This window comes from Eucyclogobius newberryi, unplaced genomic scaffold (genome assembly GCF_026437365.1).
Source record: "Eucyclogobius newberryi isolate DKJ021-1_F unplaced genomic scaffold, fEucNew1.0.hap1 SCAF_3, whole genome shotgun sequence".
NCBI lineage: Eukaryota > Metazoa > Chordata > Actinopteri > Gobiiformes > Gobiidae > Eucyclogobius > Eucyclogobius newberryi.
Window position 1 is genome coordinate 28,602,015 of NW_027315945.1, and position 25,140 is coordinate 28,627,154.

At 40.3% G+C, this 25,140-nt stretch overlaps 1 protein-coding gene across 2 annotated transcripts in view; it reads left to right on the plus strand.

Moving 5' to 3' along the window:
* galnt1 (UDP-N-acetyl-alpha-D-galactosamine:polypeptide N-acetylgalactosaminyltransferase 1) overlaps window positions 1-25,140 on the plus strand; it is a 55,620-nt gene that overhangs the window by 20,195 nt on the left and 10,285 nt on the right. For both annotated transcript variants that reach the window (XM_072460193.1, XM_072460192.1), the window contains exons 2-8: window positions 5,308-5,415; window positions 13,147-13,286; window positions 13,363-13,531; window positions 17,856-18,022; window positions 20,319-20,446; window positions 21,330-21,409; window positions 22,970-23,140. In XM_072460193.1, coding sequence (XP_072316294.1) covers window positions 13,148-13,286; window positions 13,363-13,531; window positions 17,856-18,022; window positions 20,319-20,446; window positions 21,330-21,409; window positions 22,970-23,140 — 854 coding nt within the window. In that variant the 5' untranslated portion in view covers window positions 5,308-5,415; window position 13,147. The remainder of the gene's footprint in view (window positions 1-5,307; window positions 5,416-13,146; window positions 13,287-13,362; window positions 13,532-17,855; window positions 18,023-20,318; window positions 20,447-21,329; window positions 21,410-22,969; window positions 23,141-25,140) is intronic.

Genomic DNA, 25,140 nt, shown 5'->3' on the forward strand with positions numbered 1-25,140 from the left:
ACAACACGAGAGGGAACAATAAAGCATGTATGTTGTAAAAAGGAAGTTTGGATTGTATGTTTAGATCAAAACGGTCAAACTGTTTGAGCTCTCAACACAGGGCTTTAAGAATGCAAAAAAGGTTTTAAAATTTTACTTCAGCAATGCATTTTTGAACTTACAGCGTGAGAAGAAGTGGAGAACTGATTTAAAAAGGCTTTACATAGGTACAAAGCAACAAGGATATATTTTATAAAATGTTTGTTATGTTTCATTATGATTTGTTCAAAGTGGTTTTCCATTATCTCTTTTTAAAATACAACAACACAATGTTAGCAGTTTGTTATAAATAATATTTGAATATGAAAAGTTTTGCAGCCTCTCCTTTTGTTTTTCCAGACTATGGTTGTCCTGGCTGCGCTTACATTACCCGGTCGATTAGGTTTTGATTCCCCTCTTTCTTTAATGTGACTTTTCCTCAGTCTGAGTCAGAGGTCTTTCATAAAGCAACAATGAGCGTTCAGGTGCAGGAAGTGCTGAGGTGGACGCTGCACTTCAGCTGCACTCTTGGCCCCAAGCCCAAAGAAACATTATGAAGTCAGTCATTGGCTCAAGTGTCTACATTCATATAACTCCACACGGCTTTGAGCACAGCAGACTGGCTCACTATTCACTCAAATATTAAAACTAATACACTAATACAATCAAAATGAATCAAATTTGAAAAGTCCATGGGAAACATCTTGTTATGTTTAAAACCTGCTAAACGTTTATTGTTGTGAAGACTCGATTACGTCAGACATTTCACTACATTTGTTGCTTTTCCAAAATGATAAAAAAAAAAAAAAACATCTTGCAAATCAGATAAATTGCAATGGTGTATTTTTTTCATAGCTATGTAGAAGAGGAAGTTTGTTGCCGAGAGTGACAGTGATGCGCTCTTCACACTTTGATGCTATCTGGTTTTGTGTGGGCGCATTTTGTGATTGTCGAGGGATTTGAGTGTTATTTATAGGAGCTGTTTTACAGTTTGTAGATTTGCTTCTCCTTTTTCGCTGGTGCAATGTGGGGACATGTGGAATGAAAGGGGAGTTGTATGAATCACACTTGAAGAGACGGCTTTGGGGGCAGGGAACTTTCATGTAGAATATGGGAGGAGGATTAAGTTCAGTCATTTTTTCTGTGTCGAGTTTTCCGTGTAGAATGTATTAATCCCAGTGGGGTGTAATAAATACCATTATCCGTAATGTGCAGATTAGTGAATAAAATATTCTCTGTCAGTTTTGATACTAAGGAATAGGCTTGATAATTGTTATACCACAGCGATGAGAAAATAATATTACTTTCTTTGTAATGCTTCATCCTTGAAAAAGAGGGCTCAATCTCTGGTTAAATTAAGGTTAATACAAATAAATGAAATAAAATGTACCATGTGGTCTCTGAAACTGTTCAGAACATGAAAGCTCAATAAACACTTGTAAACACTTGTAAACACTCAACTGTCATGGCACGGACCACGGTGGACTATCATCAAGCGCTTCCCGGACCGATTTAAAAACTTTTCTAAAATGTATTAATAAAAATTACACCGTCCTTGCACTCGAAAATGTCCGTCCACATGTTGAGATACCCCTTCCAAAAGACGGGAAGACGGCCCTCTAGCTAAAAGCCTGCCTTCTATTCGATTAGTCGGCTAAAACGGGGCGTTGTCAACTAAAGAAATACTTAGTCGACAAGAGGGGCATGTATCGCTACGATTTGGCCATGTATCTGTTCTCAAAGTGCACAAGACCACAGGAGATCACACAATTACAAATATTTACAGAAAAAAACTACTAGTAAACCTTGTATTTATCAGTAAAAAAGACAGAATAAACTCATAATTCACACCCAAATCTCCAGATAACTCACTGCATGCCTTCTTTTGTCGGCTGTTGTGGACATGAATCCTTTGAAATGTCACCAAAATAATAAGTCAACTGAATTAACTTGAATCGAGCGGTCTACAATATTATGCCAATGAAAATATGTGGTTTGACGCTCAGACTTTGAAGGAATTTAATATTTTTTGTATGTTAAATTGCACATATTAAGAGTTTCTGTTCATGAAGTTGTCACTAAAAGCCATTTTATTTATGTTTTTGAAAAGATTAAATAAATTCTCAATCGATATGAGAAAAAACAACATCTTGATTATTTCTTTTTCCATACTGCCCAGCCCATGTCGACTAAAAACAGTTTGGTCGACCAAGACTCCGAGGTTTACAGTCCTACAACATTCACCTAAACAAACTCACTAAACATGCACGATCAGCAAATCCAGATGCTCCTGACCAATATCCTAGCTCGTACCCTTCAGGCGCCCTCGCTCCTGACAGCGTTGCCCGCGTGACGGATGGCTCAGCTGCAGAGAACGATAAACTAGACCGTCACTTTTTCATAATATTCAAATGTAGCAGAAAATGTAAAGAAGTGAGATACAGCCCCTCCGGCGCGGGAGATTTATGGTATGGCCGAAGTTGTAATACAAATTCTAACGCTCCCCTTTACAAGCTGCCAGTCTGAAGTCCCTGTGCGGTGAAGGATGACTTGGCTCTGAAGTAGGCCAAGGACCAGGCTGAAGGACATGCACACTCATCTCCATTCTCCACGGGTTTCTCCAAAATAGCAGATTAGTCCAGAGAAATGAGCCATCAGCGCTCACGTGTGTGTCGTCCCACCAGCCGCCTCTTCTCCAGCTCTGCCAGTTCTGTTTGACCTCTGGGTGTTCTCATGCAGTATAGTAGTAGAGTATAGATGTCGATGTTGTAGTATTGATAACATTCCTGTTATTGACAATGACTCTTGGATGAGAGTCGAAACGTCTATTTTTTTTTTTTCTAACTGAGTCCAGATGACTACAACTGAAGCTTTTTTCTACTATTGATAACATGTTTACAAATGACTTCTTTAAATCTACGTTCAGTTGACAATAGCTGTAGTTGACTAAATACATTCTGGGTCAAGCAGTGTGGTGCTGGCAAAAGCTCTCAAAATAATGATAATGTCTTTCATAAAGACAAAGATTATACACAGAAATGTAAACAGCACCTTCATAAGCGAAGTGGCTAAAATGTCATGCTTTCCTCCTCTCAGCTCTTGTCCATATAAATCTTTATAATCCTAATAACATCATTATTTGACTAAAGCTGGGTTTGCACTGTGTGAATTTGTATGGTTTTAAGACTAATCCTTCCCAAACTCACACTGCGATTGAATCATACGAGCAGAGCCCAAGCTCCAGGTGCAGGTGTGTGTAGCCTGTACAGAGTTTACACTACAAGATCTGAACAGAAACGATGAGCAAATCTTTGATTGTTAGCACTGCTTTGTTTGAAGTCAGAGGCTTTGCCACTAAAGACTTTTGTGTATACTGTAATTACAGTTTTTACAAATAGGTCTTCACATCACACTGTAAAGAGTGGGCAAGGAGGAGAGACAATGAAACCAGTTTGTACCAGACACTAAGTGAAACTCTGTTTTAATGGCAATATCTCAAGGTCTTTTTAGCAATTCCTCACAAAGCAAAATCATATCCCATTACGTGATACTTTAAAAGGCTGAATCTGCTGAGCTGAAAGGGTGAATTATTCATAGGACAATTGTATTCTGATGTTAAGGACTTTGTGAACATAACATTTCAATGCATTTTGTTATACGACATAATCAAAACATCAACTTAGTAAACTTTGAAGACAGGCTTTTAAAGACTATCCATGTATTGGGACACATGTCGTAACAAGTTCCAAGTATTGGGATACTGTATACCCTGTGTCAGGATACGTGTTGTATCGTGAAGTACGGGACAATACCCTGCCCGCAGCTCGTAACCCTGTACAAAACAGATGCATGGAGGATCCAAAATTTAGCCTGATTTTAAAATTGTTGTGCGACTAAGATTCAAAAATCGCACAGTGTAAGCCCAGCTTAAGACGCCATCAACTGATTTATTGACTTTACATATAAAAGCCTCCAGCCCTAGTGGCCCACAGTGTATATTATAAACCTTCAGTAGCTTTACATGTTAAATAATTTAACATTTTCTAAAGGAAGACAGTACAGATATTTTTTTGTGCATAGTTGTTTTGGTGAAATAGTTGTATCATGGTTCAGATGTTCTCTGTTTAATAAAGTTCTATGTCCACACTTTTCCCTCTCCTCCTATTGGTGAGTGACAAGAGGATTTCATTTAAGAGAAGTGTGAACTCTTAGAGTGAGCAAAAGGCTGGGGGTTTTAAACGCATCGTGATTGAAGCTGAAATTAGGGTCTGTTCACTACTTTGTAACCTTTGCGATTCGCTAATTGTGATTTGAATTCAGTTTTGTTTAATCTTGCAGCTCTAGTTTGAAACGCTGCCCTTTGATGTGAAACGCAGGCTGTGTTTATTATTCATTGATGATAGCGGTAAACTGGGCAAATGGGTTTAAGCATATCACGTTGGCGGCATTGTTCTGACTGAAGTGCAGATGCCACTGTGACTCTTGTGTGGGTGAGAGCGCTTTGCGTAGGAGAGATTACTGTTATTACCATGTGCACTGGCAGGAAGTCTGATAGAGCCTGGTGACTGACGGCGTTTCTCTGGGTTTCCTGCAGCGACTCTGGGCCCCGATGTCCTTGAGGTCTGATTGGAAAGCCTATTTTTTCAATAACTTTTGAGACTGGAACTTGAAAAAGAAATTCAAAGTATATGAACTTTTAATGACTTGTAATCGATGTTGTTTTGTAAGTTCATTTACAAGAAAGTCAAGATTTTCTTTCCTTCTATTGATTCATCTCGATTTTCAATTAGAATTTTCAAAAACAAAATATACCGGTAAATGGCTTTCAGTATTGATTTTATGATAAACATACCAATTACAGACTTAATAATTAACATTTAACACAAAAAGTAGATACACTTCTTCCTTCAAAGTCTAAACGCTGCTCCGTCAAAGGCAAAAATATTGTTCCTCCTGCTCAACAGTTCCTCAGAACGTTTGTGTTATTTTGTACCTTGTTTACTTCTGTTGCAATGCACACAGTTTCGATTATCTTCTCAGGCCTCTTCGTAGATTCTGCCAATTTGAGATTTTTCTGTAATGTGTCAGCATCTTAGGAGCTGCTGCATATGATTTCAAGATTGGAATACAGTGTAAATATCTGACCATATATGGTTATTGTCTGCTGTGGATATGAACAATACCAGTTACATCAAGGTCTCACTTCTAAACCAGTCTTTTCTCCTTATCTCTACGTCCAATACAGAAAAAGCCTTTGTATTTATGTGCCGTCTGTTTTGTGTCTTTCAGGAGCATGTTTGAGTGACAGGCCAAAGAGGAAGTGGGATCTCTGAAGCTCCGCCCACTCCACTGGTGGAGCGCCCTGTACATCTCAGCAGAGACCCCAAATCACTTCAGGTAGAGTACGGCAGAGTCCAGAGTCACACGCATGGTATTTAACCATGAAGTGTAGCGTTTCTCACCACTGAGGATGTTTGTGCAAAGCCTCATGATGTGGAACCACGTGGAAGTGAGAATAGTGTTGTGTTGAGTCATGACTTGTGAAAGGTTCTTCCCTCTGGCGTCACTGTGATGGAGGGCGTGTCTCTGTGGTACCCTGCGTATGTGTGGTAACGGACTGTTGCACATGTACAGTGCGTACAGTGTCTGGTTAGCTCGTCGGCTCTGCGCTGTCAGGGGAGCCACGCTGTGACAGTAATGTGTATTGATTGGGCTAAAAATGCTCGGCTGATTGGACTTTGAAGTGTTTAATTCCACTTTGCTTCAGTGCCAACCTTTAAATTGATAATCAATTTTGTTTGGGACTGTTGCGCTGCCATAGGCATTTTGAGTCAGCAGTTTGTAAAACCTCTCCCCGACTCTGGCCCGGCTCACCGCTTTTAGACTATTAGATTTGTCTGTGTAAATGTAAGTGTAGCCACATGTTCACCTGCTTTTGTAAAACTGGCCTTACGTTTTGCAAAACTGTTAGATTCATTCCTCTATTTCTGTATCAGTGAGAAGGTTTTACTTTGGATTACAGGGCAGTTGTAGCTTGAAATGGGGAGAGAGAGGGCAGAGACATTCGGCAAATGCTCGTGGCTGAGAATCGACCCCACAATGCCACAGCAGCACCGGCAAAGCACAAAACGAGCCTTTTCCATTTACTGTGGACTCTGGACGATGGCCAGTTCATTCTGGAGCTGACTCACGTTGACAATCATTCACTTTTAACTATTCTGTTTTAGAAATACTGCCAGCTTTAAAATGTGGTGACAAAATCGAAGACATTATGCTACTAATTTCTATCGTTTCCTGCTTGTCCAGTCCAACACCGTACAAACACAAACAAAATGAACAGTATTATAACTTAAATGTAGTAACACTATTCCTAGATAATTGCATTCAAAGCTTGGTGCCTGCTGCTGATTGGTTATCTAACTAGACTTGCATGGTACAACACCGTTACTACGTGCCCCATACGCTCGTCCCACAGAGATATTATTGGCACCAAGGCTTTGGTTCCTATTTACAGTCTCCTCAGTGTTGGGAGCTTTAACCTCTCCGTCACCTGCACCCTGTAGCTACAAGCTTACTAAATTAATTGTCCCGCCTTTGTATTTTATGCTCATATGATAAACACACTTGCCACTAGCATTTGTTACCCCTAGCTCCCCTCTGTTTCACTCTCTCAAGGTCACGACCTGGAAATGAATGCCTCCAGGCTCTCGCACCAGCTGTTGCAGAGCACGTTTGTTCATCCACACCAAGTAATTGAGCTCTGGGCCTATAGATTTTGTGCAATACTGTGTTCCATCGTGTGTACCCTTTACAGCCCTGGTTTAGGCCTGATTTAGACCTAGTTTAGTGCTGGTTAAGTCCTGGGTAATTCTTATTTTTGACCTGGCTTGATCCCGGTTTAGTTTGAATTTCCCCCCAGATTTCCAAATAGATTGAGTGATTGTAAATGACTTAATTTTAGCAGTAGAAGTTGTTCCTGAAATTATATTGTGACCTGAATAGTCACAGATAAATAATCTAATTCGAATTAAAGAAATAACAAATTAAATGATTTCCTTTATTCTCATTTTGTCCTGGTTTATATCTGCTTTATTCAGAGGTTTTTTGTTTTGATTTTTCATCCTTATTTTTTTATGGTTTCGTAAATTTGCATTGTTTCTACATTAGCAAAATGTGTGTCCTCTGATGTCCTGTTTTAATGGCGGGTTTATGATCCTGGTTGAGTCATGTTTATCCTGTTTATCCTGGTTTAGACCTGGTTAAAAAGATCTGGTTTAGTCCTGGTTTTCAGATGAGTTTTTACCCGATTTGTTCTAAATGTCTTCCTGGTTTAGCCTTTGTCTTTGAGCCTGGTTCAGTCCAGGACCTAAGCTGGCACAATAACAAAGCTGGAAGTGTGATATAATTCTCCAGACAATATCATAATTCCATGAACCCTAAAGCAGGAGCATCCCAGTCAAACCTTTTTACTAAAATACAATTTAGTTTAAAAACATGACCACTTTAGTATTTAGTTAGAATCTATAATTAGTCCTAGAAGTTACCTATTCGACTTTCTACGGCTCAGCTCTTATTGTAGAAGAGAAAAATGACTAAATATTCCCACAAATGCAAAGAGATGTAGACAGGATAAATACAAACATATTATTGCAGCTGTTAAGGAGAAGTCAGTGAAAGTCCTGCTTTAGTCTTCACATTGTGACCTTGGTGCGTTTTCTGTGTCTTAAATTGAGCCATGTCCTCAGACACCTTCTCCTCCCAGTATTTCCTAATATTATCCCATGTCTCGTTCCGCTCCAGTTCAGAGACGTTACAGCAGTAGAGAAAATCACTCCTCCCATCAGCGTCGTCTTGGAAACGATTGAGCTTATCAAGCCAAAATGACCCGAGGACAGACACGGCGAGCTGCAGCTATCTCATATGAGGAGGCTTCCAACATCCACAGCTTTTACACACGGCGTCAAGGCAGAACAAGTCATTTGGAACACACTCAGGGGACACGGAGCGGAGAGACGTCTTATCAGAAAATGAACTGAGCAAATGCTGGGATAATTAATAATATTCAAAATCCATCCAGAAATGTCACTAGCAGTTCACAGCCACGTCCAGATTATTCAGTTTATCAGCAGGGAATTGTGTTTGTGTAAGTCTAGTGTTTCAACTATACACATATATACATATATACATACACATATATACATACACATATATACATATATACATATACACATATATACATATGTACACATATATACATACACATATATACATACACATATATACATATGCACTAAAACTGTTTGACTACATTTTGATTCAAACTCAATATCTTGGCAAGGGTTAATTTATTCATAGAGCACAATTTGTACACAAAATGATTCAACAGCTGGCAATATCAACACTGGTTTGTTTAACCGTAACGTTCCTGTGCTTATCTGTTTGGCTTTGACCCAAATCCACTGTGATGAATTTAGAAACCTACAAATCTTTATTGATTCGGAGCGTTCTCGCAGCTCACAAACTCTCCCATCTTATTTCGTCTCCACAGTATCATCTATTTGTGAAACGACGTAAAGGTTGGCTTTATAGGCAACAAATGAAATAAACAGAACCAAAAATCACTAGGCTGTAACACTTTGGACCCTTTTTACTTCCTCTCAATATTGACTAACAATAATAAACTAAGAATCCCCAGTTGGGAGGAGCCGAGACTCATAAATGTGCCGTTGTCGAGCTTCGGGTCGGTTTGTGAGAGAAGCCGCTTGTGCAATCTTTAAAGAGAGGGATTAGGCCTATGGAGAAAGGCACACGGGAGGATGTGAGGGGGCAAATTGTGTCCGGGGCGCGCAGTAGTGATGGCAACCACTCCTGAAAAGACGACATCATCAGGGAGCGAAAAGGAGAGAGGGAATCGGGGGATGGGGCGGCAGCGAGTGCAAAGGAAAAGCCAAAACGGCGGTTCTGAAAACACGACGCGAGGAACGTGATACGTGAGCGGTTTGGTTATGAGAGGCAAAGGGTGAACTGGGCTGTTTCTAAAAGACACTTCAGAGGATAATAAGGCCATGCATAAAACAAACTGACACAGATGCGAAAAAGAAGCAGGGCCCGGGGCTGCAGCGAAGAGCCGGGGTGTCCTCTGCCATGCCTGATTAGAGATGTAGTGCAACAAACCACTCTATAAGCGTGCAGGGGCCGCAAGATGATCACAGTCGAGTCTTGTCTGCTTGAAACCTGCTAACCGTGTTGTTAATTACGAGTGCGTTCGGAAATTGAGGTCATTGACTCAGTTTGGTTCATATTTCTGTTACAGTTTAGTCAGATTATTTTACAATTATTCATGATATTTGACACTGAAAACCTTTGTTCACTTACATTGACATTGTCTTCACTCCTCGGGTATGTGACCAGCTTTATGGAATCAAACTTTCTGACTGATTAAGTAAAGTAAATTTTGACATTATCAGCCAGATAAAGAATAAAAGCACTTCACATTTCACATGTTTACTTTCTTAGATCTAATTGAAATCACCCACATTTGCCTTTAAAAATGTCATAATTGTTTGTTTTATTGAAGTTCTTAGGATTATATTGTGACCTGTATCAATTCACTGAATAATTTTGCCTACATATTGTGATCGTGAGCTTGATTTAAAGAAATAAGATGTAAATAAGTAAATAATAATGGCTATATCACCTCACAATACTAAGCACAATTTGATATTCCTCCAAAATCCTTCAGCCCCAGTATGTGCTCGTGCCTTTTATGGCTGAAAGAGTAAAAAAAACCTTCCTTTCCACTGCTCCGAGCACAGCTGTCTGCTTTCTTTACACCGGGCCTGATCTAAAGGCTTTGGGTGAAAACAGTTGACATCTCCCTGACAGGCTTTTGACACGACTTTGTGCACTAGAATAAACGTGCGTCAATGTGATGGATCAGCTCAGCAGTCATGTTTTCAGCATATTTGCCCGGGCTGTCTGTGCTTGCTCTACCAGAGGCTGAAGTTGAGATTTTTCTCTGGCGCAGCAGTGAAGTTGTACCACATTACTCCATGGAGGTCAAACCAGGACCTCTCCAGACTGACTCCTGAGAGTGTAAGGGAGAAGAGAGCCGGCCGCTGGATTTTAGACTTCCTGCCAGTCCTGGAATCTGTGGAATTTTTTGAGAGGAGTCATCTAAACAGTGGGACAGGCGGACTGATAACTGCACGAGGATATCCGCGATGTCAGGAGGAATTGGAGGGGATCGCTGATAAGAACTTTTATCCAAATTGTTTTTTAAACAGAATACTAGTTTGGACTGTGTGATATATTGACATTTAAAATATATTGATATAATTTGGCACAAGATGTACATGTGCCCGTGTTGTAAATACTGATAGAAAGTGTAAATATTTGCTCCTCCTCTCACTCACAGACCTGATGCACGTCTCTACATGCTACAGCGACTCGAGCTGCCCACTGTCCACCGTGACGCACACATATCCACCGGGAATTTATCTGAGGCTTTATTTTGCTCATGTTTGCGTTTTCAGGAAAAGGTGATAACACACGTGACAGTGCAGCGCTCCCTTCATTTCTTTAAAAAAAACCTCTGCGGACAGATTTGTGTTACACAGCTTTAGTACAAAATGTGCCCAAAAACTGTCCTAAACTAACGCCACGTCATGGGACATAAAGACTGTAGTTTCTCTCAGAAAAGTTTGCCAAAGAGTTATATAATTAGCATCAAGTGCTGCTAACACAACTTCACACTGTGCTGAAAAGCCCACAAAGTGTAAACAAAAGGAAGAAGACTTATTATTATCATGAGTTATGAACAGAAATCGAAGATAGAGATATACCCCTTTGTCCAGCCGTATAGATACTATAGGTACTTTCACACGTAAGTGTGTACTGTACGCATTCTAGTTTATTTGCAAAATTGTAACTAAAAGCTCAATTCAAACTTGATTTAATCAGGAAATCACAAGGGTTGCAATTATTGTATTAACACAATTTCATCTGCAACAAAACTATCTTCTGTCATATTCAAGGTTGATACCCAGACACTAACTGGAACTAGATACTTGTTTGAACTTGTGTGAGACAGGCTTCTACTCTGACAATGTTCAAATCTAAGCTAAAAACTGTTTTGTTTAGCTGCGCATATGACTGAAAGGATTTTTTCTTTGCACTCTTCTCTTTTGTTTGTGATTTTATTAGTTTAGAAAATCAGTTGGATTGATAATTTTTAATTTAGTTAATTTTATTGTAGTTAATTTTTATCTTTGCACTCTTCTCTTTTGTTTGTGATTTTATTAGTTTAGAAAATCAGTTGGATTGATAATTTTTAATTTAGTTAATTTTATTGTATTTCTGTTTCTGTAATTTCTTTGTGATTTGAATGCATTTTTCCTGCTGTGTGAAGCACTTTGAATTGCCTTGTGTATGAAATGTGCTCTACAAATAAACTTGCCTTGCCTTGCCTTGCCTTGAACAATTTTGATACAGGAAAACATGCCCTTTCAGAATTATATGTCTAGGACCACATTAAAGAAATTATTTTTATTTATGTTGAACATTTAATTCCATTGTCTTTTTTATTCATTTATTTATTTAGGCTACAGAGAATCACATGACCAAAGTATTTGAAGAGCTGGATTATGGGAAATATAATATTGGTTTAGTTTTGCTAGTTTAGTAAAGCTTATAGAGCCTTTTCACTTGTTACTTGGCACTCTGCTCTCTTCTTTTTACATAGCACAAAACTGCTTTACTATTTGTCCCACTGCCATAATCCCCCAGCTACGGTCGTCCTGACTATGTCCAGCACAAAGATCTGGCCCCCGAGGGCCCCCGAGCACTGCAGTCACCACTGCTCCTGAGGGGACGCCCTAGTAGCATTGAAGGATGGGTCAAATGCAGAGGACAAATTTCCCTATGGGACAATAAAGTGTTCCATAGTTGTCCTGGATCAGACTGATGCTAGTGAGTCTGCCTTTAGACCTTTTGATATTGGTGTCAAAATATTTCTGTTAATATTCAGAAATATATGATGGAAAACAGTGCTGTGTTTCTCTTCTGAGCTTCATTATGAGCGGCGTACAGGCTTATGTAAAATGTATCTGTATAAAATAAATACATCCGAGTCATGGGCACAGATGAGTCGGCCTCAAATTAATTCTAATATTGTGAATATAAGAAAGAATTACCTCTCTGTTATGTAAATCTTTGAAAAGTATAGCAGGAGAAAGACATGGCTGGGAATAGACAGACTATATTCCCGTGCTGTGAGTGCACTTTGAGTGGCCGGAAACTTATCAAGAGGAATTTATAAATGCAGTGTGCACGTCTGCCTCCTCTGCTGCAGCAGCAGCAAGGCGAAGCTAAACTAAGCAAAGCTAAGCTCGGCACAAATACCTTTTTCCTCCCAGAGACATGAGACAAATCACCATGGCCAAATTAATTTTCTCCTTCTGCTTGTTGCTGAACCTGAGGGATCACTGATGCAATGACTCAGCCCGAGAGGAGAGTGGAGGGAGAGCCGGAGAATTTTAATGTGCTTGTGTCTGTCTCCTGCTGCCTGCCAAAGAAAAGCCATTACTATCACAGCTCCGGTCTCTGCGCCGTGTGCCGGCCTTGCACCTACAGTCCACTCAGTGCCCCGCCACACGCCGGGTCTGCACTGTACCCCAACTAACCCTGGTACTAGTCGAGACTAGTCTTCCTTCAGCTTTTCCCCAGCTAAAACAACCTATGTAATAACAATAAAAACGCTTATAATGAAGTGAATGGAAGTACATCTCAGACTCGCTCACTGACAGGTCTTCAGTAATAGTTTAGAATGCATCCCGGCGCTCCTGTCAGCGTGGAGGTGACCATTTGCAGAATGGCTGATAAGCAGCCGACAGATAAGAGCCGGGAGTCAGACATGCTGGGGAAAGACAGATGGAGGTGTTGAGAAGATACTCGGGCGTAAAGCAGAAGTCTGATGGAGTAATGAGAAAGGCAGGCAATGTGAGAGGAAGCTGAGCGTTCTCCCTCCTGAGCTTTAGGAGCTGTGGGCGCAGCGTCAGTCCTCACCTCAGCAGAACTCAAACATTTCTCTTTCATGACCGGCTCATGTATGTTTCCTCCTGTTTGCAGCATGCGGAGGTTTGCCTACTGTAAGGTGGTCCTGGCCACCTCTCTGGTGTGGGTGATGCTCGACATGTTCATCCTGCTCTACTTCAGTGAGTGCAACAAGTGCGACGACAAGAAGGAGCGCGGGCTGCCCGGGAGAGACGGTGAGCGCCCAAACCCCGCCCACATATATGTATGTGTGTGTAATGTATAAAGATATTATGTGTGTTTTTTCTGCAGATACCCTGGTAAAACCGCGAGACGGGCCTGGTGAAGGGGGCAAACCTGTGGTCATCCCGAAAGAGAACCAGGAGAAAATGAAAGAGATGTTCAAAATCAACCAGTTCAACCTCATGGCCTCAGAGATGATCGCTCTCAACCGAACTCTGCCTGATGTTCGTTTAGAAGGGTGAGCCTCAGAGTCACTCTTACTGTTCCAAGAATAATGCAGACCTTTCATGACATCCAAACACATGCCCCATTGAAATGCCAGAAAGGTTTCATTTACTGATGAATTGATTGTGCAATCTTAAAACATGGCATATAGACGCTTATTATCTTGTACTTGACAGGCTCGTGGCTTTCACACAGCTTTGTACAACTTTACAGATCTGTCAGGCTGAGACAGATGCAAACCACTGCGTCCGTCTCACCTGTTACGCGCGCTCCAAACCTTCAGAACGATAATGACGCTGCGATAAACAGAAAGTCTGACTGACACTGAATGGACTGACAGACGGGGGCACACGCACGGGCCAAGAGAAAGAGGACATTGATCCGTGAAATGGGTTTTAGTCTTTGAGCGAGAGTTGATTACTAGGTGAGCTTTCTCTCAGCCTTCTCTCCGTCTATCTGCTTTTCCAATTAGGAGATAAGACAGAGTCAATATCGAGGCGAGGTGTGTGTGAGCGCGCGTGCGGCGAGTCATTTGCTTGTGTGAGAACCGGGCCGGTCGAGTGAATAAATTTACAGGACGTCCTCGGCACCAGCTTTAGAAGCAGAAACCCGGCGATGATTCATTATTGAGACATATGCAGTCACTGGGTGGACCGGCAACACGCTTTCCATGACAACGCCTTTCAGAAAACATGACCTTTATTGCTTTTTAATGAGAATATATATTGCGTTTGTGTATGCTGTGCTGCGTTTCTTGAAGTAACCAAAAAGTGTCTTGGTAAACAACCTGAAAACCGTTGTTTGGCTGTGTTTGTCCAGAGCAGCAGTGACACGTTCTCATATGTGCACCGTCTGCCTGTCAAGAAAATGTTGTTTTGTGGAAAGTTAAATCCCTTTTTCCATCAGTTCAGTGAAGTCTGGAAAGTCTTAGTGTCGGAGCAGAGGGAGGAGCAGAACGTCAGAGATTTTACTGTTGTTACAGTGATTCATGCGCTCAAACTACAAATGCTGCGCGACTCTGTGGATTGAGGAAAGAGGATGTGGAGTGGAGCTGATGTTGTCTGTTGTGGACGGGACAGTGAGCAGTGTGACAAAGCCGGGGCGAAGAGTGGGGAGAGGCATTTGGTAATCTGCAATCTCTAAACCAGGACTAGATCAGGATTAAACCAGGACTAGATCAGGACCAAACCAGGACTAAACAAGGACTAAACAAGGACTAAACCAGGACTAAACCAGGACTAAACCAGGACTAAACCAGGACTAGATCAGGACTAAACCAGGACTAAACCAGGTCTAAACCAAACCAGGACTAAACCAGGACTAGATCAGGACTAAACCAGGTCTAGATCAGGACTAAACCAGGACTAAACCAGGACTAGATCAGGACTAAACCAGGACTAAACCAGGTCTAAACCAAACCAGGACTAAACCAGGACTAGATCAGGACTAAACCAGGTCTAGATCAGGACTAAACCAGGACTAAACCAGGACTAGATCAGGACTAAACCAGGACTAAACCAGGTCTAAACCAAACCAGGACTAAACCAGGACTAGATCAGGACTAAACCAGGTCTAGATCAGGACTAAACCAGGACTAAACCAGGACTAGATCAGGACTAAACCAGGACTAAACCAGGTCTAAACCAAACTAGGACTAAACCAGGACTAAAGCAGGACTAAAGCAGGACTAGATCAGGACTAGATCAGGACTAAACCAGGACTAGATCAGGACTAAACAAGGACTAAACAAGGACTAGATCAGGACTAAACCAGGACTTGATCAGGACTAAACCAAACCAGGACTAAACCAGGACTAAACCAGGACTAAACCAGGACTAAACCAGGACTAAACCAGGACTAAACCAGGACTAGATCAGGACTAGATCAGGACTAAACCATGACTAAACCAGGACTAGATCAGGACTAAACCAGGACTAGATCAGGACTAAACCATGACTAAACCAGGACTAGATCAGGACTAAACCAGGACTAGATCAGGACTAAAATGGGTTACATTTACAACCAAACAACAGCAAGCGTGAATGCAGCGTACTATTCCTTTTTACATATAAATACACAGTTGTCCAGTGCTTTTCAGTGTGTGTAATCCATGTTTAGATCATAGAGATGCTGAAAGGTTTTGAGACCTTTTACCGGTGTCTTGCTCTGCCCCTTTAGTTGTCTCATCGATCAGCGCTGAATGTCTTAAGTCAACTACAGCCTGACTTTGTGCTGGCGATTTAAATCACTTTTCATACATACAGAGTATATTCAAATCAATCCTTTTTATTGGTGCAGTACTTCAGCTTAACAATAAGAGCATGTGTTAACCTTATCAGAGCATCCACATCATTCAAGTGCACTGTCTCATTTTTAACCAGCTCCGTGGCCTTCAAATACAAGAAAGACTCAAGTGTCTAGGGTGGTTTAAAGAGTTTTGGAGCACATTTATCTATTCATCCAGTTAAATTGCAAGCTGTATTAACCTTTGATATTTTGAAAATGATTAATAACTTGAATTATGTGACCTTATTGTTGAAGTATTCCACGCTGCATTAGTTTCTAGCCTCTGCCAAACTGTAAATGTATAGGAGTATAATGTGAATTGAATGAGTGTTGAAATGTGGCTCATATACCATGTAATATTATACAGTCCAACACTTTTTGGTGTATCATTGTTTAGAACTGCATTATACATGGTTTAGCCTCATTTTAGAACAGATTTAGTCTTATTTTAGTCCATGTTTAGCCATAAAAGTATGTAACCTGGTATGTATCATAATCTTTTAGTACTCAGAAAGCCAAATATGATCATAGGTTGGTACTACTACTGGTGTACTTGGTGGGTAAGGTCTGAGAACCAGTGGTTGCGATTATACATTTACTCGAAGTTCACATTTTGAACACGTCCGGGGGCGTTCACGTGTGAGAGAAGACTGATAATAGCTTACAACAATCACATGCGTTCTACAGAGTTGCCAGTTTATTTACATAATAAAACAAAGGAAGATAATGTTATAAGTGCAGTCTTTGCGGTTTGCCAAAACGCAACTCATTTTGATTTGGCTGTTTTACATTTTAGTATATTGTAATAAACTAAAAAGCCTTATATCATATGTAAATGCTGTTTTATTCTCAGCATAAAACGTTTAAATGCTTTTTTTTATGTTCTCTTTATAGCGTTGCTCCATCCCTCCATTCAAACATGTCACATGCCCTGCATTTCTCCAGTCTTGAATCACCCTCTAATTACCATCGGATCAGTTGTCTTCAAACTGACCTATTTTTACTAAATTTGAGGACACAAACTTGATTGCTCGATAATTAGTCAGTCTTCGTTTCGCCTTGATGTAATTTGCTTCCGGATCAGTAATAAAGGATTAATGCAGTGATTTTGATTGTGTCTAATTCCGTCCGGCGGATGTGTAAATTGTATAGTTTCGCTGAAGTAGCTGAAGTATCTGCAGCGCGTGTGGCTCCTGTGTGAGTTATGGCTGGATCCAGTCTCTTATAATCAGACTGAGGCAGATTGTGATGTGTTTTTCCACCTCTCTCTTTGTCTCTGTCAGGACATATTTAGTCTGTGTCCTGAGGAGTTACTTCAGCTCTGCACTTTTTTGACCTTGTGGGTTTCTGCTTCCATTGTCATGCCATTATACATTTACTATTCAAATGAAGTACGCTTAAAATTTACTTTGTGCCATATGAACATGGACCGGCCTCCTGCTGGTGCCAGAGTCAGGACTAAACATGGACAGACCTCCTGCTGGTGCCAGAGTCAGGACTAAACATGGACCGGCCTCCTGCTGGTGCCAGAGTCAGGACTAAACATGGACAGACCTCCTGCTGGTGCCAGAGTCAGGACTAAACATGGACCGGCCTCCTGCTGGTGCCAGAGTCAGGACTAAACATGGACCGGCCTCCTGCTGGTGCCAGAGTCAGGACTAAACATAGACCGTTCTCCTGCTGGTGCCAGAGTCAGGACTAAACATGGACCGGCCTCCTGCTGGTGCCAGAGTCAGAACTAATCATGGGGAATCTGCGTTTCAGTTTTATGCAGCTAAACTCTGGAACAGTCTTCTTGAAGATGTGTTTAGCTGTGCATATGACTGAAAGGATTCTATTTTCACTTGTTTTCTGATTTCTGTCATGTTTCTGTGATTTTGATGCATTTCTCTAAAAGTATTATTGATAACCAGCCACCAGTTTTTTATAATACAACACAACAACGTTTACAATAGCTCTATTTATTAGATTGTATTTTATATTTATACTTATTTAAAACATTTCTCTTAGTGGATGAGCTGACTGAAATTGTGATTACGTCCTCTTTGTAGGTGCAAGAACAAGTTGTATCCTGATAATCTTCCTCGCACCAGTGTGGTGATAGTTTTCCATAACGAGGCCTGGAGCACTCTGCTGCGGACGGTCCACTCTGTGATTGACCGCTCACCTCACACTCTGCTGGAGGAGATCGTGCTGGTCGACGACGCCAGTGAACGAGGTACGACGACAAAACTCAATATGTTTCGGGGCAATCCCTCGGAAATGTGCAGAAACGTGCTGTAAATGTTGTCGAGGCACAAGTATTGCACTAAAATGACAAATGTGAAATCAAACGTGTGGGAGATAATACAGATATCGCATTTCACATATCTCCAAAATGATATTAAGTGATAAGTGATATTATTTTTTGATACATTTCAATTCAGTATCACTTAGACTGCGCTCACACTTGCAATAACATACCACTTTGTCCTGGTTTATGTCCCAGTTTTATAGTAAGTAAGTAAGTATTTTTATTTGTACAATGTGCTTCACAATGAAAAAGACAGATTAAAAGATGATTCAAACAGCAGACAACAACACACAGTAACAAAAACAACATAAGAAACATACAGACAAGAGACAAGATACAAGTGGCATAAAATTCCATTCCTTTCACAGGGTCAGTAGCTGTTAAAAGCAAGTCTGAAAAAATAGGTTTTTAAAAGAGATTTAGAAACAGTCAATGATGAGGCTAATTTAAGGTCTTGAGATAAACTGTTCCAGAGGCGCGGTGCATAATTGCTGAAAGCCCGGTCACCTTTCTGTGATTGCAGGCTTGATACTGTATGGATTTTTTATTTGAGCTTTATTTACATGATATTTTGAATATTTAAAAAATAGATTAAAAAAAGAGAACCATTATTTTTGTAATTTATGTATTAGCTGTTCTATTAACTGTAAAAAAATACTTCATTAATGAGGAATATACTTTCTTTCTTTCTTTAAAAATAGTGTTAAACAAACATTATCTAGTGCAATAGGCTGCAACAAACAACAATCGACAAATCGTGACTAGTCGTCCAAACAAAAAAATGACTTCTCATTATCTGGCTCATACAGACTCTAAAACTCGCACTGAAAACATCTTTTATAACAAAGACAGTGGCATTATTAAATCAAAATGACACTTTCAGGTTTTCGTCAATAACGCACTTTATTTATAAATGTTCTGTCTAGTCTTATTTGTGCAATATATTAACCATATTATTGTTCAGTGTCCTGTTCTCTTTAACAATAACACCCTGATGAATAAACCAAAAACCAATACAGTTTAAATGATGAAATCTAAAGTAATAAAGTGCAATAAAAACAAGAGACACATATTGATTATTGTAATATCGCCAGATCATTATATTTGTGTCATGTATCATTTCTGAGGCCTGTGTTCACCGTGTTAATTCCTAGTTTGGAGCTTAGCCTATTTTCCGAGAGGGTGTGTGTGTTTTTCGCTGTGTTGGTACATGTAGTGTTCATAAATGATGCAGGCGTGCCACTCCACCCCGTGCAATGCTGTTAATCCATGTTTGGGAGAGATTAGGTCTTTAAATCACCAGCCGTGAGGATTACACTGTGTTATTACCCTCAATCCCACCCCAGCCGCTGCCGTGCTGCCCCCTTCACCCGACAGGACCTCTGGCAGCGCACACGTCAGGACTCATCAAAGGCTCTTTGCAAATAATATCCATAACACTGGAAATAATCATCATCATAAGAAATGAATCAATATTTAAGACATAGTATTTGAAGTTGAAAGATGAGGTTTGCCAACAATAAAATATACTATACCGGTACTTAGTGCGTAATACACTTTTCCTGTATAGCTTGTTTGGTCAACTTTCTTAAATTTAATGTGTTTTGTTGTTTTGTGAGCGTTTTTGAGTGTCCTAAAAAACACTATGTAAATAAAAATGTATTATTAGTATAATCAGCAGCAGCAGCAGTATCATTAGTATTATCATTATTATTATTATTATTATTAATAACACTTGGATACCAACCGCCATAAAACACCAAAGAAGAGGAAGAGATTATTATCATCATCATTATCATCGGCATTATTATTATTAAAATATGTACCGGTAGTACAGTAAATACCTTCATGTAATAGTTTTGAAGAGCACCATCAATAAATCACGCAATATTTTCATAATGCATCAGAAATGTGCAAACGTGTGTTAGTAAATGTCTTGGTTGAGGTTCAAATATCTCACAAAATGGATCATAAAAATAACCACAAAAGGACAGATATATCACTTCATACCCTTGTTTTGGAGATTACACTGGACGTTTCTTTCATTATGATAGTTGTAATTATAGACTAATTTTGCAATCTCCAAAGCAACACACATTGATACTATATTAATATTATCATGTTTTCAATACATCTCACACCTCTAAATGAAGCTGCTTACTTGCTTCTCACTAAACTGCATTATCTCTCATGTTCTATCCCTGTTGTGTGTCGTGTTTAGACTTCCTGAAGCGTCCGCTGGAGCAGTACGTGCGGAGGCTGGAGGTGCCGGTCCGAGTGGTGCGGATGGATCAGAGGTCTGGGCTCATCCGCGCTCGCCTTAAGGGGGCTTCCCTCTCCACGGGACAGGTGTGTCTATGACCCCCCTGTCTCTGTATGCAAACGTCACAAACTATGACCATACAGGGCTGTTTTGGCTGACAACCACATGACAACCACATGAATGACATCAGAGCCTCAGCAGAAGGAAGATTACCATCTTGTGTAGATTGTTACTGTTGGTGATTAGCGTCGGAATTAGCCTACATGCTAACAACATCTTAAAAACATTATTCTGGGCAATAATGCACCAAAAGCATAACGGGTCACAACAGTTTGAAAAGGAACATATTTGTTTTATTTCACTAAAGCGCCACAAATCCTACAGTTATTAGTGAACTTTGGAAACTGGAACTGGACATTAGATATTGATAGGTATTACTTGTAGGCAAATGTAATAAGCATCTGAACAACTGTGCTGTCTACAAACAATAAACTTATTATATATTAAATTATATATTTTTTTTTTATTTGCTGCCTCATTTAAATGAATGGGATGGAATGTTTAGAAAAGTCCCAGGCAGATATTTTAAATCTATGAACACTCCTGAGCTTAGTCACATGGTTAAATAAATGTAATTAACAAATCTCATTCCACTGAAGTTCAGATGTTCACTGAATTCAGACTCAATTCAAGCCTTTTGTCCTTTGGGTTTGTCCTTTTAACAACTGGTATAGCAAATGTGCAGTCCTATTGTAGTACTCAGGAGCCCAAATGTTTTCTTAAGTGGTACTTGTGGAGAAAAGTTGGAGAACCACTGCTCTAATGTATCTTATTTACATTATTTTGTTTTCATTGGGTCAAGATTGTTATACAGCGTATCAAGCTTTTCCTTTATATATATATGATTTTTTTAATATGAAAATTGAGTTTGAATTACAAGACTGTACTGTGTTTTGTGCACGTTCTTAGGTCATCACCTTCCTGGATGCTCATTGTGAATGCACGACAGGCTGGCTGGAGCCTCTGCTGGCTCGCATCAGGCAGGACAAGTAAGACACATGGTGCATTATAATTAGTGATGCGTATGGTGGGATTCCCCCCCGATATTTAGCACCGATGGTCTTTCTAAGCTGCCTCCGTCTCTGTGTATCCATGTGTCATTCTCAGTTTGCCCTTGTCTTTATTGGACGCTCCCTAACTATAACAGCACGCTCACGTTAGCTAACACGAAGAATCAATAAGCGCTTGTTGAGCCTGCAGGGGGCTTGTCCTTGTGTTTATTTGATGTTTAATTACTCATTCTCTGTTTAGTGCTTCCCGCAAGCAAGCACACCCCCACACACACAGCACACACACAGCACACACAGAAAACACACAGAACACACACAGCACACACAGAACACACACAGCACACACAGAAAACACACAGAACACACACAGCACACACAGCACACACAGAACACACACAGCACACACAGAACACACACAGCACACGCAGAAAACACACAGAACACACACAGCACACACAGAACACACACTGCACACACAGAAAACACACAGAACACACACAGCACACACAGAACACACACAGCACACACACAGCACACACAGAACACACACAGCACACACAGAAAACACACAGAACACACACAGAACACACACAGCACACACACAGCACACACAGCACACACACAGCACACACACATTACAGGGGCTCGTAGGACACAACAGCGTGTGAGTGATGGCTGATGGGAAGTCACTGTGTGATGGAGTATTCAAATGCATTAGTTTGCGATGTGCTGCACCTGCAAATGAGCCCTGAAAGGCCATAGAGCTTTTTTTTGGAATAGTGGAAAAATTTGCTTTTCCCCAAAGTGTAAACTGTGATAGTGGATATTTGTGCTGAAAAAACAGACTTAAGTGCTTGATCTGCATCTATAATATAATAATATAATGCCTTTGTAATAGTAATATATGGTTCAGAAGGACCAATGCCCTTTTTTCTAGTTTACTCAAATACTAAATACGTTATTCAACATCCCTTCTTTATATTATTTTTTCAGATTTTTCAACATGAAGCAAGAAATGTAATCCTCGCTCTGCATTTTTAAGATTCAAATGTCCAAAATATGTGCAATTTTGGACATCTTTACACCTAAAATACCAGATTTTTATACAAAAACACCACATGATTAAATATTTGAAAGATTCTTTTCTTACAACAGGAGAAATTTTAGATTAATAGTCATCTGGACTCTGTCTTTAAGAGAAAACAAAACGTTTCGACGCTCATCCAAGAGTCATTGTCAATCTGCGAATCGAGTCCGGGAACTCTGACATTTATCCTACTCTGAGTAGGACCTGCCCTCCGGACGGGACCTCCAGATAGATTGATACCTAAATCACCTGCAGTGTCTCGCCCTAAGGTTGTTGAAATTTCCCACCTTTCTGCCCGACAGTGATGAAACCTGAAGAATACAGATCACATATGAGTTCAGGCTAACAGTTTAAAGTGAAATGGATTCCTCTCACAGAAACCAGGGGAAATTGGGTGCAAGAACTTTAAGGTTGAGCAGCTACAAACAACTCTTTGGCTTTGTTTGCTGCAGGAGAACGGTGGTTTGCCCCATCATCGACGTGATCAGCGACGACACGTTCGAGTACATGGCTGGATCTGACATGACGTACGGAGGGTTCAACTGGAAACTCAACTTCCGCTGGTATCCTGTGCCCCAGAGGGAGATGGACCGGCGCAAAGGCGACCGCACACTGCCCGTCAGGTGAGACCCTAAACCACACCTGCACCTTATCTTTAATATCAAGTCTATGCTCTTTTGTACTGTTATTGGCCTTTAAACATGCTTTTAAGTACCTTTTACTTTTGGCATCTCATGGTTTAGAACAATGGTTTCATGGTTAGAAAAAAAAAACCAAATGACTTGATGTTGTTTTTGGCATTTCCCACACTAAGAACTTACCTTTGAGCTCCATCTACCAGCTGCGGAGTGAATTACATAGAAGAGAAGCAAATGCTAGCTTTCCTGCAACATGCTTATGTAGCCACGCCGTTGTAAAGAGTGCGATTCGACGGCACAAATGCTCAGAACAAGCTATGATTTATGGATTTCAAAACGGCGCAGATGATCTCGGAGCCTTGTCATAGATGGACTCTGACATCACAGACCGGGCCAGGATTCAGCAAACTAGCATGAATGAAGCTAAATGCAACTCCAGGCATGTTTTTGATGCAGGAACAATGATTAAAAGTACAATTTTGCATAATAAGTGTCCTTTCAGTTCATGCGTATGTTTCATTTGTAACGGCTCCTTGTAAGATTAAACTAGCCTAAAAGAAAGATCTTAGTTAATTATGGTATATTTTAAGGCATCGTACTTGTATTCAATTCACAGTTACTTACTTACAAAGAGTTACGATGCCTCAGGTGTCGCAGGTTGTTTTATTTGCAGTAGGTTGAGAGTTCGATCCCAGTTGCAGCCAGTGCATATCGCTGCACTGGCTGCAAGACTCTTTACCTTGTCAGTGAGACCGGCCACAGTTCTGTCGGCTCCAGGGCAGCTGTGGCTACAGTAGTTGCAGTTGTTGCTTCACTAGTGGATTATTCATGGTCTACAGTAGCACTTTGAGTCCTGCAATCTGCGATAAAAAGCATTGTTAAAGTGCATATCACGGGATAGATGCGTAGTTAAGTTTTACTACAAAGTCTTGCCTGCACTTTTACTTCCAGTTTGTACATGACGGGTAGAGGGAATTACACAACTGTCTGTTACCTAGCAATTATATTCTAAACAAGGGCAAAATCTTGTCTAATTTACACAATAATTATTAAATGACAACTAATACATAAGACAACACCTTTATCTTCTTAAATTAATTGAGAATGAGGGATCACACTGGCCTGTTCTTAAAATAATGTTTAAACTGTCAGAGAACTGTGTTGCTTGAACATAAATGTTCACTGCATTTTTTTAATAGAATTGTTTTTGTGGCCGACGTAGATAATTGGATTCCTTTTTAGAACTCGGCTTTACTTCCTGTATTATTTTTTTCTCAACTTTGCTTACAAACTGCCACTCGATGATGTAAAAGTGTGATAAAAATACATGCAAACCTGTCTTAAATGTACAATATGTGAGGGATTAAATCAAATGTAAAGGGAAGTCATGTGTTTAGATGTGTCCTTAGACCCCTGTATGTCTTTTATACTTAGAAACAAGAGCAATAAGATAAATTATATGACTTATTGAGCTAAATTGTGGGATGACATGTATGCTGTGGCTTGGAACGCTCGCTCACAGATTTGGGTTGTCTATAACACCAGGAGGAACAGCGAGAGCCATATTTGCATCCTATCTGTGCCTGTCCGTCATGTCGACTTCCTGCTCTTGTCTTACCGGCTCACGTTAGCATTCAAGGTCACAAACTCGATATATATCTCCTGCAGCCGGCTGTGTCAGTGTGTTCTCCGGCAACGTTTCCCTAAGCGTGTCTCGTCCGTGCCCCAAAAATAAAAATGAGCAGAAGCATCGGGGAGGAAGTGCTTCTCACAAATGACACGATTTACATAAACCTGCTGCGCGGAAAGCAATTGATATGGATCTTTCATACAAAACGGCTTTAGCATGTAGCCTCAGGTTGTACACACGAGACCGAAATCTGTGCGGTAGTGTAGGACATCCAATAAGTCTATAATAATATTCATATGCAAGACATTTCGACCTGGTTTATGGTTAATTTTAATGACGTTTAGTCCTATCAATA